This window comes from Vulpes vulpes, chromosome 4, assembly GCF_048418805.1.
Source record: "Vulpes vulpes isolate BD-2025 chromosome 4, VulVul3, whole genome shotgun sequence".
Lineage (NCBI taxonomy): Eukaryota > Metazoa > Chordata > Mammalia > Carnivora > Canidae > Vulpes > Vulpes vulpes.
Genome location: NC_132783.1, coordinates 108,106,376 through 108,123,919, shown reverse-complemented (window position 1 = coordinate 108,123,919; position 17,544 = coordinate 108,106,376). Strand labels below are relative to the sequence as shown.

Genomic DNA, 17,544 nt, shown 5'->3' with positions numbered 1-17,544 from the left:
TTAATTTTTATCAACCCAGGTGTATATTTGACAAAGTAGAAAAAAATTAGAAATATTTTGTTGAAGCCACATGTTTTTCTCAACTTTGAAGAACACAAATATATTCAAACTGAAGTCTTTTAGATTGACCTTGAAATACATCACAATTGTTATTTCACACAAATGCTAATCATCATTTTGCTGAATATTCTGAGATGCTCAGATACTGAGATAGATACTACCTCATTAAAATAAAAGAAAGATATCAAGGGCAGATATTTTTTTGGTTCTAAAAGTCATAAAATTTAATCAAAATCTAATTTTGTTCTTAATTCTCAAAATTACCATATCTTTTTTTTTCAGAGAAGATTTTTGTTTCAAGCAAGCAAGAATTTAATTCATTCCCTGGTGATGAAAGATGTTTATCCAAGAAAAAAGTAAACCATAATCTTCAATTTACCCACAAACTCTAATGATGCTGACACAGTGAAAATTACTAATTTTAATTGATCTCTCAATTAATTAGACTGACTTTTTTGTGTATTACAGATTTTATTCCCTATGTTCTATTTTTTTATTTTCAGATTTTATTTATTTATGAGAGCCACAGAGAGAGAGGCAAAGACATAGGCAGAGGGAGAAGCAGGCTCCCTACAGGATCACGCCCGGAGCTGAAGGCAGATGCTCAACCACTGAACCACTCAGGCATCCTTATTTATTTTATTTGTTTAGGTTTGCCAAAAATCATATAAGAATCTGGAATGTGAACTATTAACAACCATCTTGAGAGATTGTGATGGAAGCAGGTCTGTTCAATTTTTTCAATTTCCTTTTCCTTTAAATTTAAAGAAAACACGAAATAAATGGGCTAGGGGACAAATCAGGCTCAAATTCCAGTTCCAGCATTTTCCAGCTATAACATAAGGAGGGCTATCATTCTAATAGCTTCTAACTCACAAAAGTCTTCTAACCCACAGTTGTTTATCCATCTGTAAAATATGATAATGCTTATTTCATAAAAATTTTGAGAATTAAATGTGAAAACATTTAAAAATTAAGGTTTCTCAAAAAATGGTAGTGACTTTCAGTAGTGTCATTAATCAAAATAAATATATCCCAGTTACATATCAAAGGTATACTGCAATTTTTCAACTCCTGTTTTTCCTTGACCTTTTTTAATTCAAACATTAACTATCAAATGCTTAAAAGAACAGAGAATCCACATGCACTTTAATACTGTTGATTTCATATCATGTAAATTCTAAAAGACAGTCCCTAATTATGTATACATTCTTACTTGGTAACTCTTGGTTGCATACTTTACATATATAAATATTCATTTATAATAAACAAGACCCAACTACTATGTAACAAAGGCCTTCTGCTATTTCTCAACTATTGAAAACACATTACACGCTCCCCAAGAACAGGAACACATATGCCTATCCCTCTTTTCCTCTTCCTCTCTGGGTATCTCTATCTTTTTCTCTTTCTCTTTAAAGCTCAAAGATTTAAGTAGCATATGATTGTTCCTACCATGATTACATTAGGCACTACAACAATAACAACAAAATAGGAGGCCCAAAGCTCCAGGATTGTGGCTATTTTTTAAAAATAAGAGCATACACAATTAAGGTATTTTGTCTAAAACTAGAACATATCTATAGCATTGCCACTTTGACTCAAGTAACCTAAGTAAAGAAAGTTCCATTAAAAACAAATTTCCACCTAAGTGGTGGTGATGATGATAGAATCAGTTTGGTAAACTAAGATAAAGCCATTTTAAAATGTGGCTCTCAAAGCTGGTTCATTAAATAGAAAGAATTTTCTGGACTGTTAGAAAATGTGCAATTAAGATGTGAAAATGAGAGTTGATCTTTCTGAGTAACCAGAAAATAATATATTTGTCAGAAAATACTACTTTGTAGTGTTAAAAAAAAGCAATTGGTGAATGATTTTATTCAGATTTCTTACAGAACAGAACTTGGCCTTCAACACCTAATGTGTAAAATAAAGCATCCTAAAAATCTGAAGGAAATAAGGAAAGCTGTGTTTTTCATATGCTCTGTAATTCTACTGATCTTTCACCTGTAAATTTGGCAAGTACTTAAAATATTATGACTTTTAGAATAACAAAGGTATCATCTCTAATGAATTCAGTTAGAAGAATGGTTTGCCACACGGACATGCTAATGTGATTCAAGTAAACACTTAAAAGCATTCTTTCAACACAGAAGCCAGATGCAAATTTACACAGCCTAGCAGATCAGCCCCACCAATGTCAAAAGAGAGTGTTGGCTTAACAGTGCTTGAAAGAGCAATGGTTTACATAACTGATTGATGGGAGAGTTCTTCAAGAGATCTTCAGTCTATTAACTCAAACACTCATTTGGAAAAAGAAATTTAAATATGTATTTACAAAATAAGTCTTGAAGTTTCTCTGTCGGTCTAGAAAAGCAAACAGAAAAAGTACTTAAATTTCATTTTTTGGATCACAGTTACCTTCAACAGTGGTTAAGTTTACAAAATGGTGATTGGAGTTTACAACCCAATAATTGGCACCTACTCCCTTGTATTTGAAATTCTTGACATCCCTGCTAACTTTATGATATTCCTTAAGATGGCCTATAAATCATTTCTTTAAAGATTAATGTTAAAAATATTTCTTGAGAAATCTACAGTTAATGAATTGTTAACACCCCCACAAAACCGGACAATTTATAAAGATTATCTTTGCAGAATTGTTTAAAAGCTAGCTGCGTGACTATACAGTCCTTTGTAAAATCCAGTTAACTTATGTAGTCCTAAGAAGTAGGAAGATTCCATACTTATTTTAAAACAAATGCTCCATCCTGGAAGGGACGAACAGCACACTCTCTAAAATATCACTTACTAGATGTTAAAGCTATAGAAATTGGAAGCTAGGACTAAATGGGACTGTTTCCATAGAAAAAGGTCACTTTTAAATTATCTATATTACAAGCCATACTATCTAATATTTCCCCTTAGCAGAATAATAATGCAGAATAAAACAGACTTTAATTCCCATTATTATTCACTATTTCTCTGTTTTCATGGAAAATGAAAAACCAAAGCAGTGTTAAGATGAGCATGAGAAAAAAAAAGATGAGCATGAGATAACAGTATAACTTAGTACATATTTTATCAAACCCTCTAAATCCCTATTTTGAAGGGTGTCACGGTGGCTCAGTGGGTTAAGTGTCTAACTCTTGTTTTTGGCTCAGGTCATGATCTCTAGATGGTGGGATCAAGCCCCACTTCAGGCTCTCCATGCACAGCATGGAGTCCTCTTGACATTCTTTCCCCTTTCCTTTTCCCTTTCCCTCTGCTTCTCCCTCTGCTTGTGCTCTCTCTCACTCTTTCTCATAAATAAATAAATAAATAAATAAATAAATAAATAAATAAATAAATAAAATAAAATCTTAAAAATAAATGTATTTCAAGTATGTTTGATAGTGTACATTATATATTAGTGAAGAGATAAATAAATACACATTTACTGAGCAAGTCAAGTAGACAGATTAAATTCTCACGATGCAGCCATCATTTCTATCTAAAAAGTAAAATAAAATAGCTGAGTGAAAGACGGCTTTTAAAAACTATCTATTTAATTTATAAAACTTCATGGAAGAGTCTGTAGATAAACATTTTAGAAAATGTTTTTGATCCAATGGTGTTGTACCAATTAGGCACTGAATTATTGATCTGTAGAGGAGCAATCTCAAGATGCTTAATCACTGAGGCCTCAAGTTGAAGCAGATATTTCCAGAATTATAATTAGGCAGCCATAAATAATTTATAGGAAGCTATTCAATATACAAATGTGCAATACTACTATTACTAACCAATTAAATAGCTACCTTTCTAAACAAAGAATAGCCAAATTATATAATCCTGAAATGCATAGTAAAATATCAGTATTTCTGATTTTTTTCAGACATCTTAAAACTAAATAACTGATATAGCTATTACTAATTTATTTATCGTAACAACACTGTGCTAGGTGCTCATCCCTCCTCCATTTCACACTCTTTGTTTCAACTTTTGTTTTTTCTAAATATTTTCATCCTTTGTGTTAATAAAACTAGTGTGGGGGCTCCAAAAGACATTTATAAAAATAAAAATCAGAGCTGGAAAATATTTTTCAACTTTCTCATACTTCCTTTAGGGTCTCCTGCCTTCTTCACTCTTTGTGAAGCTGCTTCAGATTTTCTCATCATGTCACAGCATCACCCAAGAATTTCCAAGGTCTCCTCTGCATGGCGGGCAGGTCCTATGCAATTAAGCTTCACACATAGGTATCGTCCATGCATCTCTGATCTTCCTCTGTGGCTTACTTTTGTATCATTTTTCTAAGATATATGTAGATTCACCTCTAAAACTTCATTAATTGTTGCTATTGTGTTAGGAGAGAAGTTATTTTATCTTCAATTGCCAATTACTTCTAAGTTAAGACCTCTTGGCAAGTAAGTAGGCGGTAAGTGCCAAATTATAGAGCAAGGAAAAATGAGACTTGGCAATAAAAATGCCGATAGAATGTTAACAAAATCAGCACCACCAAGAGCCAATGAGCTAAAAACATTCCTATATTTTTCCATATAAATAGGGACAGGATAATATAAACCCGTTTCTTTCCTTGTTAAGTAATATATGTATTTTGTAAATAAAATGCATAACTGTGAGCAACATATAAACCTTGTGTTTGTGTCTTTTAAAAACTCATAACCATCCTTCCTCTTATTCCTCTTTTAACTGTTTCTAAGTGTTTTTGTCATCTGATAAATGTAAATTGATTTTGAAAAACTGAGTAATATCGGGCAGCCCCGGTGGCCCAGCGGTTTAGCGCTGCCTGCAGCCTGGGGTGTGATCCTGGAGACCTAGGATCGAGTCCATGTCAGGCTTCCTGTATGGGGCCTGCTTCTCTCTCTGCCTCTCTCTCTCTCTCTCTCTCTCTCTCTCTCTGTGTCTCTATGAATAAATGAAGTCTTTAAAAAAAAAAAGAAAAAAGAAAAATTGAGTAATATCAGAATAGAAACAGTAAAGAGTAGCTGTGTAAATATGAGTCAAGCTGATTTATGAATTTTTTTAAAATTTCCATTTATATGCTATTTAAATGCAGTTCTCTAATTTGTATATTATTGTTAATGGTGCAAAAGTAAAAATAAATATGTTTATTTTCAAATAATTGATAGCTAGAATTAGGATTAATAATCTATAAAATGTATATTAAAACTGTTTTTTGAAAAAATACAGAGCGAATAAAACATAAAATGTCATTATATTCATGTATATGTTTGTAAGATTGTGGAAAAATACACATCAATTCACACTGGTGATAGTAGAGGTGTGTACTTTTTTTTAATGAAAGCATACGTCTGTAAAAATACTCAGTGTATTAAGTGAAAATGTAGACTAAAATTTTCTCTACAAAATAAGTATAATGTATAAAATATGAATAAACAAATAGATGAGAACTAGAAGGTAATATAGATCAATTAAAATACAGGTTTAATGAAATGATGAGGATGTATACAATCTTTGTTTTTGATGTTTGCTGGTATTTTAAGATTGGTTTTGACACAATGTACCACCAAACATACATGCAAATGGTAATTAAGCAAAAGATCAATGAGAAAAATCTCAATGACAAATCTCTTCTTTACTCTAGTTGCTTGGTTGGAAACAAAACCACAACATCCACAATACCATTCTTTACACCAATGTTTCTCAATTGGGGACAATCTCCTTATGCCACATGGTACATTTAACGTTTTCTGGAGACATTTTTGGTTTTCACAACACCAGGAGTACTTCTGGTGGTTAGAAGGCAGAGGCAAGGTTGCTGTTAAATACCTCACAATATATATGATAGCTCCCCTACAACAAAGAAGTTTCTGGTCTGAAGTGAAAATAATGCTGAGGGTAAGGAAATCTTGTTATAGAATGATCACAAAATAAATCAGTGCCGTTTCCCAAAATTAACATACACACATATCTCTCCCATATAACTAGGGAAAACACTTTGTCTGACTTACATTCTTAAAAAAATTCCCACAACCATTTCAGAATTTCAGTGGGGGTAGAGAGAGGTGCACTGAAGTACACATGATGAGCTAAAATATGAAACTTGAGACACTTCCTTAGCCTGCTTTCTCTTGCAGAGTAATCATATATCTTTAATCGTAATCATATCTTTATTTCATGCCATAGTTAAGCAAGAACATTGTTCAAGGTACCCATGAAGTAACAGCAAAAAATTTGTCTTAGACAAACCCAAGAAAAAAATAGGTTTATAAGCTGTAATATCAAGTGGCATAGATGTTTAAAAATAGGTAAGTCTTCTAGAGATGCAATCTTTATAATGAGTCTCATTTATACTACATGGGATGGAGGAAGGAAAGATCTGGGGGAAAAAAAAGGAAAAAAATCAACCACCTTTAAGAGAATTATTTGCAGGAACAATTTATCAGAAATTGGAAAAATGTGTTTTCGGTGGAAAAAAAGTTCAATTGAAAATGAAGTCTTTATAATAAAAAAAAAATAAGGGAAAGGATGTGGTCTTTTGTACATAATGTCCACTCACAGCCATAACTACTGAGTTTATGGTTCTTAAACGTATACCAGCCACTATGTCCTGGCAATTACTGGCCTTAATGGTTATCGGATTCTTTTGGAGCAACAAGAAAATTATTAGACAAGTTAAAAAAAAAGCACCCATTCATAATAAAAGAAATCATGACACAAGAGATATCCTGGATTCTTCAAGATCTTATGAAAGTCTTCCTTTATTGCATGGTTTACATTATGCTCAATAGATGTAATTTAGTGTATAAGTATCTCAAGGATGGGGACCATTTTTTATATTTAATATACATTAGCTAAAGTACCTACTTGAAATCACTTTAATAAAATTAAGAATTTTTTAAGGTTGGAGAGAGTGAGGATTAGTTTATCTGATCTCTCCACTGTTTCAAAAACTAATAAAAACAAACACAACAACAAAATAGGGTCCTCAAGGAATGAAAAGATTTTTTTTTTTTTTAATGAGGCCTTGCTACATGTAAAACTGCAGTATAATCATATGGCTAAAATTAAGGGATGTGAAATCAGTCATCTGCTAGCTGTGTGACCTTGAACAAGTCACTCAACCTCCCTGGGCCTCAGGTTCCTCTTTTGTTAAATAGGTTGATAGAAGCCATCTCACTGTTTTTATCAGAAGATTGGATGAGGTAGTGTAAATTAACAGGATACTTACATGAGTTAAGAACTCAATAAGAATTAACTGTAATTATTTTATTATATTAGTATTATATTAGCATCATGATGACAATGAAAAATGTTGCTTACTGTACAAGAGAGGGAAAGAGAGTGGGAAGGAGGAGAAGCAAAAGAAGAAGAGAACATAACAGTTTGCTAAAAGTTGGGTAGGAAGATTTCTAAGCATAATTTACTTAGAGTTAAGTGTGCCTGTGGTCGGTGAGTTTACCCATACCCTTCACCATGTTTTCTGCTTCCTGGCTATTCTTCTATGTGCCCCAGGCAACCTCATTAACTTACCCATTTTCCACAGAGGCCAATTTTAACCTCTTCTATTCTCAACAGAAAGTGTCTCCTATGTCAGAGAGAATATAGAGGTCTTCAATCAAGCAAGCATTTCTTTAGCTTCATTTCCTGCCTCCTCACTCATCTATTATATTGTATCTGCAACTTACTCCCTTCTAAAGGAAACTTTTCCAAATTATATATCATTCCTTTTAACAATTACACTCTCCCTACTTCACTTTAGATCCAAAATTTTCAAAAGTATAGTTTCCAACTACTAAAGCTCCTGTATGTTTACCAGAGAGCTCTTATTACTACTATACTTGGGAGCTAAGCCTCAGAACTTATTTCAATTGATCATTGTGGCATGTGACACCGCTGACGACTTTCTTCTTCTTTTTTAAGATTTATTTACTTATCTAAAGATAAGACAGAGAGAGAGAGAGAGAGAGAGAGAGAGAGAGAGAGAGAGCGTGCGCACTCCACTCGGGAGCGCAGGCGAGAGCATGAGTGGGGGGAGGGGCAGAAGGAGAAAGAGATTATTAAGCCAACTCTCCACCAAGGGAGGATCCTAAAACAGCCATAACCCACAACCCTGAAATCATGACCTGAGTTGAAACCAAGAGTCAGAGCCTTAACTGGCTGAGCCACTCAGGCACCCCACTTTCTTCTTTCTGAAACTCTCTTGTGCCTCAGCTTCTAAAACACTCTTATCTGCAGATTCTCTTCCTAACTCTTTGATTGTTACTTAGCTACTTATTAATCTTCGTGGACTCCTTTTTAGTCTTCTTCCACTTAAATTACAGTGCTCACCAGGTATCCATTTATAGCAGTCTTATAATCTTCCCTTTTTAATTTTCCCCATTCATACTGTTATAAGTGCTACTTACATCCTGACGATGTCCAAGTTCATCTCTCTAGTCATGACTTCTTAGGTAGCTTTAGATCTATATTTTCCAGCCTCCATTAGGAGATTTCATGTTTATAGAAAAGTCAACATCCCAAACTGAGCTCACTGTCTGTCCATCACCCCACCTCCAACTTGGTTGCTTTCTTTGTGTCCTCCATATCAATAAATGGTACCATCAGAAATTTGGGATTTACCAAGTCCTTTTGCTTCTATCTTGTAAGTGCCCCAGGTTTATATCTTCTCTTTTATGTCCCTGCCTCAATTCATCAATTCTTCCTTTATTTTTGCAATGAGTTTCACCTTATCTCCCAACTTTAGGTCTTGTTTACCTCTCCATATTTCAGAAGCATCTTCTGAAATGTGAATCTATTCATACAATACTCCTATCCTTTCATGGGTCCCTACAGTCTTTGAAACAAAATTTAAATTCTTTAGCAAGCTGCAAAAAATGGTCTTTATAAGTTGAACACCACCTATGATCTCAATACCAGCTCTTATCATCTTCTTACTCCCACTCCCAACTCCAGCCATTTAAAGTTACTGGCTAATCCCTAACCCCGTTTATCTCTCCTGTGTTTTTTTCTCCTATGTGCCATTATTTCTGCTTGGAATATCTATCCATAGTCCTCTAATCCCATCTTCAACTAGTAATTTCTGTGTAATATCTCAGTAGTCTGTATTCCCAATATGGCCTGTGTATTTTCTCCTTCAAAGCATTTCTAATCCTGCATTATGATTCTTTCTACCTTGGTTAAACAGTGAATGCCTTGAATTTGAAGCCTATGATTCCATGTTCTGTTTCTCCACATTTATGGTACAGTGTCTAGTGAATAATAACAAATTGCTTCTATTGGAACAAATAGGTCACCCAATATTTGTGGCACTAACCAGGAGTCAAACATCCAACCAACTTTTATGTATAGAGCAAAAATCACATGGGGAGATCTACTATAACTGTCTACACGCAGTTTATAAACTAGGAAGAAAGAATGAATATGTAACTTATACAGCAATTTGAAGGGGGGAAATACCAAATGAACCCATGGGAGGTACAGACCACTAGGTAAACAACTGGCTGCTCACAAATAAAATTTTAGAGAAAAGATAAGATTTGTGCTAAGTATAAGTACAGTAATAGTCTACAGAAAAATTAAGAACAGTGAACACCTAGATATTAAGCCTCAATGAGGTCAGGAGGCAAATCAATCTTATTCATTGCTCTGCCTCTAAGGTCTAACAACATGGCAGGATCATAGTAGCTGCTAAATAAGCATTTGTGTTGAATTGAATTTTAAACTGTGCATCTGGTGATGCAAGAAAACATCTGTTTTAAAAAAAAGCAGCACTTTTCTTCTTTCGCCATTCCATAAAAAGGTAATTTGTGTGTGTGTTTACTAGAACTATTTCCTCAAAAGTGAAATATTGCTTCACTCTTTGGTTGGCAAATGTGTTGTTTCAAGATGGATAAGAATCTGCTTTAAATGAAGAGAAAGCTATTTCGGTCCATAATTCTCAGAGCCAATTTTGGATCTTAAAATGCACTTTTCATCAAAGAGTCTTAACAAAAAGATTCCTGCCAATGTAACCAAGACATCTAAAAATACTTCATTCTAAAGCCAGGCTTTCTGCTCAGGAGCATTCTAATTGAAATCACATTCTTCCAAAGATCTAGCATTGGGCCAAGAGTCACCTGAGCAAGCTACCATCCTCACCTTCATGAGTAAGAACTCAAAACGGCATAATATTTAGGAATTCTGTATTTTCCTTACATTTATGCTGGATTTCCAAGTTTTCCTGGAGCTTCTTTGTACTCAACAGAGCTATTATAATAAAGCAAACCAGCAACACATATAACTTTGAGTTGGAAGTCAATTTAACATGTCCCCTCTCATTTCAAACATTAAAAAAACCTGAGACCTGGTAATATAAATTATTGACCCAAGTACATTTAGGGCAGCAGCTGGAATGGAAAGAGTCTCTTGTGTTATAGCCTGTTATTCAGTCTTCCACATAAGCTCTGTTAACGGAACATCAATACTTTCACATATATTGTTTTATTAATTCTGATAGTCACCTGAGATAGGTAAAATGGGACTATTCCTTCCCTTTAACAGGTGAAGAAATTGAGCCGCACCTGTCTGTGAATTTCCTTAGGATGACTGAGCAGCAGAAGCAGAGCTAGTATTCAAGACTCTTGACTTGGTTCAGATATTTCTATCATTGTAATTTACCAGGAGCGTCAAATTGACAGGGTTCTTCAGTACAAATGAATCATTGACAATCTAAATGGTCTGTTATTTACCATCCCTCAAGGGAAGATTTGCTATAGTAAAAGAAAGTTACAATTACCAGAGGTTGCATTTCACAAAAGATAATGAGGCAAAAACATATATGTTGATTAATTTTGAGGTTTAACTTAAATAATCAATCATTCTTTCAGAATTAAAAATAATCAAAAGATACAAATACTTTCAGACTTGTGTACAGGGGCAGTATGCCATGAACATCTTATTTTTTTTTACACGCTAGTGATGAAATTTCCCATCTGTTGCTTCAAATCAAATAAGCATATTTAAAAATAACATACATTATTGTTAGCTGAAATAAGTGTTAATTTTTCAACAAGTAAAGAATGTGTCCGGACAAGTCCACATATGTTAACAGCAGGCTAAGAAAGGAATCTGACATGGGATTTTTAGCACTTGGTTCTAATCATTAATGCTACAGTACTGGCCTATTTACAATCTGACATTTGTTTTTGCACTTTCAACATCCCATGATTTTTCAGCAACAGTAAATAGCTTCAAGAGATGACACCTCGCCTTAGCTGAGTCTATATTTTGACTAGCAGGTCTTGGCATTGTGTCCAGCTCAGATGCCTCTCCAAAATGCTGCATGCAGGTAAAAGGTGAGGAAAACTTAAGAAAACAAAAAACAAACAAACAAAAAAAAACACTACTCTAAACAATTGGGGGATATAATCTATCTAAAGTTCATAGCTGACCTACCACAGACACTTCTAATCTTCTTATCATTGTCTGTTTGGATTCTAGTTCCTAATTTTTCCATAGAATACCATTTTGTGATGTTGCTATGTAAAAAACAACACAAATAAGTCAAAATGCAAAAGAAAGGAGTCTAATTTAACCACACAGGACACAAAGAACCATACCTGATCTCTATATCACTTTGTTTCTAGCGATACAATTTAGATTCAAGTGTTTGAGACTTGAGAGGTACCCACATTAGGACATTTTAATATGGTTATGGTAAAACTCAAAATTTAAACTGATGAAAGACCTTCATAATCCCACAAAAGTAAATATTTGCATAGCTGAGAAATTAACAGTTTTCCAAGGAAGATGTATTCTCTAGACAACAGAGGATTTTCATAATGTGTGGGAAATCTGTGGTTCTGGATCACTCAATATTGTCTCAGTCTGTGTTTGTATCTTATACAACAAAAACGTCGCCAATAATTAAAATAGAAAAGGATACATGGCATTAAAACATGTATGCTGAAACTGTTGAATATTCCCAGGAGTAGTCATGAGATGTTTTATAATCTTGTGATACCTCAGGATTATCACCTGTCTTTGGAGAGTTTACAGGGATAAGGCTGGTTATTAGAGCCTGCTCTCTATTTGAATTCTGGGAATATGGAAATTTGCATAATGTTGAGAGCATATCCACTACCTGGAGTACTTTGGCTCTCTTGAGTTAATTAATAAGTGTCCTAATTTTCAAGTCCTGATGTCTGGCTTAGAAGTGTTTTTGAATAAAACTTTACACACCTCACCCTCTTCTTTAAATAGTATATTTCATTTCTAGGAAGAACCATGCCACAACACGATTTGAAATGTACTGTGTGTTTTCAGGATTGAAAGTAACACTTGCATCTTACATTCAAATGTGACCTTTATACAGAAACTTTTCCAAAGGAGAAAACTTCAAAAACACAGTAGAAAAACCACTGGAGAAACAAGTGAGCAGCCCAAGTAATCAGGGGTATCTGGGACACTTCGCATTGTTTTGTATGTCTGCAGTGCCCCAATATGGGCAGCAGGGGGCGCTCCTGCATGAAGCAAACCCCCCACAAGTGTCCCTGGGTCGAGAACACAGAGGCTTTTTCTCTTAGCATTTGCCCCAAGTCCAACCAGGTATTCAATGTGTACTGTTGTCCATAAACTGTACAAGCTTAAGACATACGGTGAATAACGTTGCAGAAGTGACTTGCTAGGGCTTATGGGTCTGAGCCTGCCTTTAGAAAACAGTGACCAATTTTTGTTATTTATTTTGGTGGGCAAGCAGACTTATGAGCTGGTGAACAATTGTGGGAGGAGGTGATTGCCATCAGCTGTAAAGAGGCCATCTCTGAAAGCAACAAGTGGACATCAGTATCCCAGGGTCATTTATTCAGCCTCTTTGTAACAGTTTAGTTTGTAGGTTATATTCCCCATGAAATATCAAATCAAAACCCTTCCCTCTTTTCCTGATCCAAACTCAGAAAACCCTGGATGAATCTGGTTTCCCACTACACCTCAGGAAAAGTGGCTTCTGCAGGGGATCTTCTGCATGTGGCAGTGTTTTGCACATGAATTATGTGGCATTTTACTTGCTCTGTACCAATTCCCAAGTATCCAAACCAGGTTGGAAAAATTGTGAGGAACCAAAAAAGCAAATGCTTTGAAACCTCCAACACTGTGGGCTCCAAAGCAAAATGCCCAGCCTTCACCCCCCACTTCATATACATACTCATGCATACACCACCCCCACCGACTGGCTCCTTCCTACTTCCTGTCCCCAAATGAAGGTCTGCAGAGACACAACCATAAACCTCAGTACTCACCATATTGACTTCAGAAACCATATCAATGCTGGCGATGTCAATGTTCATTCCCACGGCCACAGGGGGACCTGCGAACCAAGATACCCAGCCACGTGACTTCTCAGAACTTCATTCATTCTCAACAAGAGTTGTAACTGGGCATGGGACATTCAGCCCCAAATCCCTCATATTCTTCACTTCCCTGCTCTTTTTAAAAAAGAGTGCCAGGCACTCCTCTAGGAAATGCTCTATGGAACATGTACACACGTGCCCTCGTAGAAGAGGGATTCCAATTCTATCTACATATGTCGATGTCTCAGTATGAGAACACACACAACTCTCAGAAGCACAATGAACCCGTCTAGCCTGAGGCAATTTTATATATTGCACTAAAACCCCCTCCTCCTCATTCTTTCCCACCCCCCTTCAGTGCGCAGGTTTTAACTCTTTGAGCTTCGTAAGTCTAAAGCAAAATTAAATGAGCATATCAGTGTATCTAAGGCTGCAGCAAGAGGTCCCTAGACCTTCTCCTACTTACCCTCTCTACCTCTTAGTCCTCTCCAACCCCTTCCCTCCCACCTCCCCAAACAGTGGGGCTTCCAGAACTGGATAATATCCAGACACCAGCCGCTTTAAACCATTGCCAGAACTCTTCCAAAGTAGGCGGGCACAGGGGATTAATGTCACTTTTCAACCAATTGCCTGCACATTTTGTTCTCGAAAATGTTCACGATGGCCTCCAATAAGCCAGGTTCTCTGGGCACACCATTAACTAAACTTAAGAGGTTTGTATCTCAATGAAGCAAAAACAGTGAAGCAAAGGATTCCAGCAGTGAAGCTCACGAACAGCAGTCATCTATGCACTCTAACAGGGTCTCACTGAAAGACCATCTAAGTGCTGAATAGTAGCAAATCGGCATAAGTTTGGATCACTTTCTCAATATGGTAATGCAGAGAGAGATACATTCGATATACCACATGCAGCCAACAATGAGGGGAGGGAAGACACAGCGCACACAAAGCTCAAAAGACAGCTTAGGCTATAGCTGGGCTGTTTCTTATTTCCAAGGCAACCCCATTACCTCCAAAATCTGGTCTCAGACGAATGTCATAGCCTTTCAGGAGTCTATCCACTGTCTCTTTAACCAGCGACATATTACTAGGGTCATTGACACTAAAGAAAGAAAAGACAATAAACAGGCATCAATAAGGCAGCAGGCACGGCGTCTTCAGCATCTATCTGATTCTGACTACAGATCCCTGCTCACAGAGGTATGCAGACAGAGCCCTTCAAAGTGAAATGAAAAAGAGAAATGCTGGGCACACTTACCTCTGCGCACAGACAGCGGCGATTATTAAGGGGAATGACCAAATCCCAAAGTAGCCCTTTTTCCGGACTCTCCACATCCCTTTAGTTTTTGATGGGATTGAGGGTTTCACTGAAGAGAGGAGATCCAACTTAGTCTGCCCAGTGCAGTAATTCTAATGTGAGGCGCATGCGCACGGTGTACCAAAACATCAAAGGGGCAGCGGCGGCTGCCTGGGACCGAGCAGATTTTCTTGCTAAGAAAAAAAAAAAAAAAAAAAAAAAATTAAAGGGGAAAAAGGAAAAGCATATATATGTATCATATACACATATTTCAATAATAATAAGGAAAGGCACCCCGCGGGGGGACCCAGAGTCAAGTCTTTGTTTTCCTTTCGTTAAGACAAAAACAACTAGAGCGCCTGGTAAGTTTTGGTAGTTGCAGGAGGCAGTTTTGCACCTCGAGGGCTGTGGGGTTTTGGGGCGTGTGTGTGTGTGTTTCCTCTTAAATATGCAAACCCAGATAAGGAATTTAAAAGATAGCAGGTGTGGAGTGCAAGTGGAAGATGGGTGCCCGGGAGCCCACTTCTGGTATCAGCAAGCCTACGACGAGAGGAGTTTGAACTTTATTTCCTGGCGAACAGCATTCCCTGCGTGGGGCGAGATGTGTGCTGAGGGTGGGGGTTGTGCGGTGGAGGGTGGGGGGCGGGGGGAGGGGACGGGGGGGCAGTAGTCCAAGGGGGAGGGGGGAAAGACACCAATGGGAGAAGTGCTGAGCAATCCGTCGGATTTGGGGCGGGGGGGGGGGCGGGTAGGGGAGTAGAGAATAAGGAAGAAAATGAAAAATTAAAAAAAAAAAAAAGAAAGAAAAAGGAAGAATAAAACGATGCCTGGTCTGCTCGAGGAGTAAAGGAGCGAGCTGTTCTTCACTACTCACGAGCGATTTCCTTCTCCTCCTCCTCACCCCTTGCCCCCTACTCCCAGAGAAGCAAACCTCGGGGTCTCGGTTTCTCGCCGTGTGACGTGCCTGACCCGCTAGTCCGGATTATTTATAGAAGGAGGAAGGGGGGGCGAGGGAAGCAGAAGGCAACGCCGTCGCTCCAGGTTTCGGTCTGACTCTGCGTTGGGAAGTCATTGTTGGGGAGGGTGGGGTTTGGGTGAGGGGGTGATGGGGCCCGGGGCGCGGGGGGCGCGGGCGGCTAGCGCGGGCCGGGGCGCGGGGCGAGGGCGCGGGGCGAGGGGGCGGGGGCCGGCCGGCGGCGCGGGGAGGGCAGGTGGCCGCCCCCCTCCGCCCCCCGCCCCCGCCCCTGGGGCCCGCGCACAGGCGCGCGCACGTGCAGCCGCTCGCCCCGCCCGCCGCGCGCCCCTCCTTACCTCGCGGGCCCTGGCCGGGCCGGGGACACCTGGCCGTGGGGGCTGTGTGCGCCCCGGGGAGGGAGAAGCCGCGGCGCGCCCTGCGAGGCGGCCAAGTGAGGGAGGGGCCGGGGGCGCTGGGGGCCCGGCGTCCTGCCGCCGTCCCCGCTGCGCCGCGTCCTCGCCGCGCTCCGCTCGCAGACCCCAAGGCCGCCTCCTCCCTCCCGCCCGAGGCTTCCCCGGCTCCCCGCCGCGCCCGGGGCCCGGAGGAGCAGCGAGCGAGCTCGGCGGTGGGAGAGGGAGGGAGACGGTCAGTCCAGCGCCGAAATGCTTCCTCGGCTCGAGGGAGAGAGCGGCGCCGGGGCTGGGGCCGGGGGCCGGGGGCCGGGGGCCGGGGGCCGGGGGCCGGGCCGTGTGAGCGAGCCCGAGGCCGGGACGAGCGCCTCTCGCGTGCTCCCGCTCCCCTGCCACGCCGAGGAGGAGGGCGGGGATGCCGGGCAGGTGCGCCCGCCGCCCCTTCCCCCACCGCTCGGCGAAGAACCTGCGTTCTGGACCGAGCGGTTTTCCCTGACTCCCGCTGCAGATCATCGCTAAGCAGTAACCGAGCGCCTACTGCCTGCCAGACGCGCTTTATTAATTAATTCTTGCAACAGTCCTAGGATTTAGCCACCATCTAAATTCCTCACGTGGATTTAGAAACTGGCGCGCTGAAGCCCGGGAACCTGCCCAAGGTCACCCAGGAGGCCAGAGGCGGAACCCGTCCTGGATGGACTCCAAAGCCCGGGTCCCTAACCACTGCACGACACAGCCTCGGCCCCCCGGTCCGCGACCTTGCGGGCTGCCGGCCCTCGGCTGCAGCAGAGCTCCCGGACCCGCGGAGTCCCCGGCGGCTGCGGGAGGAGCGGGAGCGCTGGGTCCTGGGTGGGCACCTCGAGTCCGAAGGAAGGAGGCAGCAGCGGCCGTGGGCTGGGGCGCTCCGCTCCGCTCCCCGCAGCCGGGACGCCGTAGGGCCCTGGTCCCCGCCAGGCTCCTGACCCCTTTACCTCTTGACAGCTCCCTACCCCCGCCGCCCCCTCGCTGCCTAGGTCAGAGGGTCCTTCCGGGGGGCTTGGGGGGACGAGGGTGCAGAGAGGGCTTGGAGGCGGTGTCCGACAGCTCCCTAGGAGGGAACGGCGAGCAGGAAGGTAGAGCCCTGTGCCTTCACTGAGGCCGCTGCTGAATCCGAGACAGGTAAACCAGCGCCATAATCTATGCAGTCCCACCGCTTGGCGTTCTACGGGTTCCAGGCACCTAGAAGTCCGGTGCGAGAGACAGAAAGACGGACAAACGGGGTTGGGGGGGGGGAGCAGAGAAGAGGGGGATGAAATCTGTAGCTCTCCCATCTGTAATTATTCGGGTTGAGAATCACAAGGACAAAATATAGACCTATGGCAGAGGGCAACTGCCAGTTTTCCTCTCTTTTTTATACTTCTATACAATGGGAATCTTTTACACAAGCTAATATATTGAAGGGAAAGCGAAGTTTCGATGACTAGGATTATATACAGAGGATTCCCAAATCAGTTTGAACCCCAGGTAACTAACTGGTGAAAACCTAAGAAACTT

At 40.1% G+C, this 17,544-nt stretch overlaps 1 protein-coding gene across 10 annotated transcripts in view; it reads right to left on the bottom strand.

Annotated features, from left to right (window-relative positions):
- GABRB2 (gamma-aminobutyric acid type A receptor subunit beta2) overlaps nucleotides 1-17,331 on the bottom strand; it is a 240,388-nt gene extending 223,057 nt beyond the window's left edge. For 2 of the 10 annotated variants that reach the window (XM_072756695.1, XM_072756702.1), the window contains exons 1-4: nucleotides 15,961-16,261; nucleotides 14,611-14,843; nucleotides 14,363-14,454; nucleotides 13,302-13,369 (exon numbers count right to left, since the gene is read on the bottom strand). In XM_072756695.1, the coding sequence (XP_072612796.1) occupies nucleotides 13,302-13,369; nucleotides 14,363-14,454; nucleotides 14,611-14,687 (237 nt within the window). In that variant the 5' untranslated portion in view covers nucleotides 14,688-14,843; nucleotides 15,961-16,261. Of the gene's footprint in view, nucleotides 1-13,301; nucleotides 13,370-14,362; nucleotides 14,455-14,610; nucleotides 14,844-15,476; nucleotides 15,803-15,960; nucleotides 16,262-16,982 lie in introns of those variants that run through there. The other 8 variants (XM_072756696.1, XM_072756701.1, XM_072756703.1 and 5 more) reach the window with 7 other exon arrangements.
- Nucleotides 17,332-17,544: the final 213 nt, after the last annotated feature.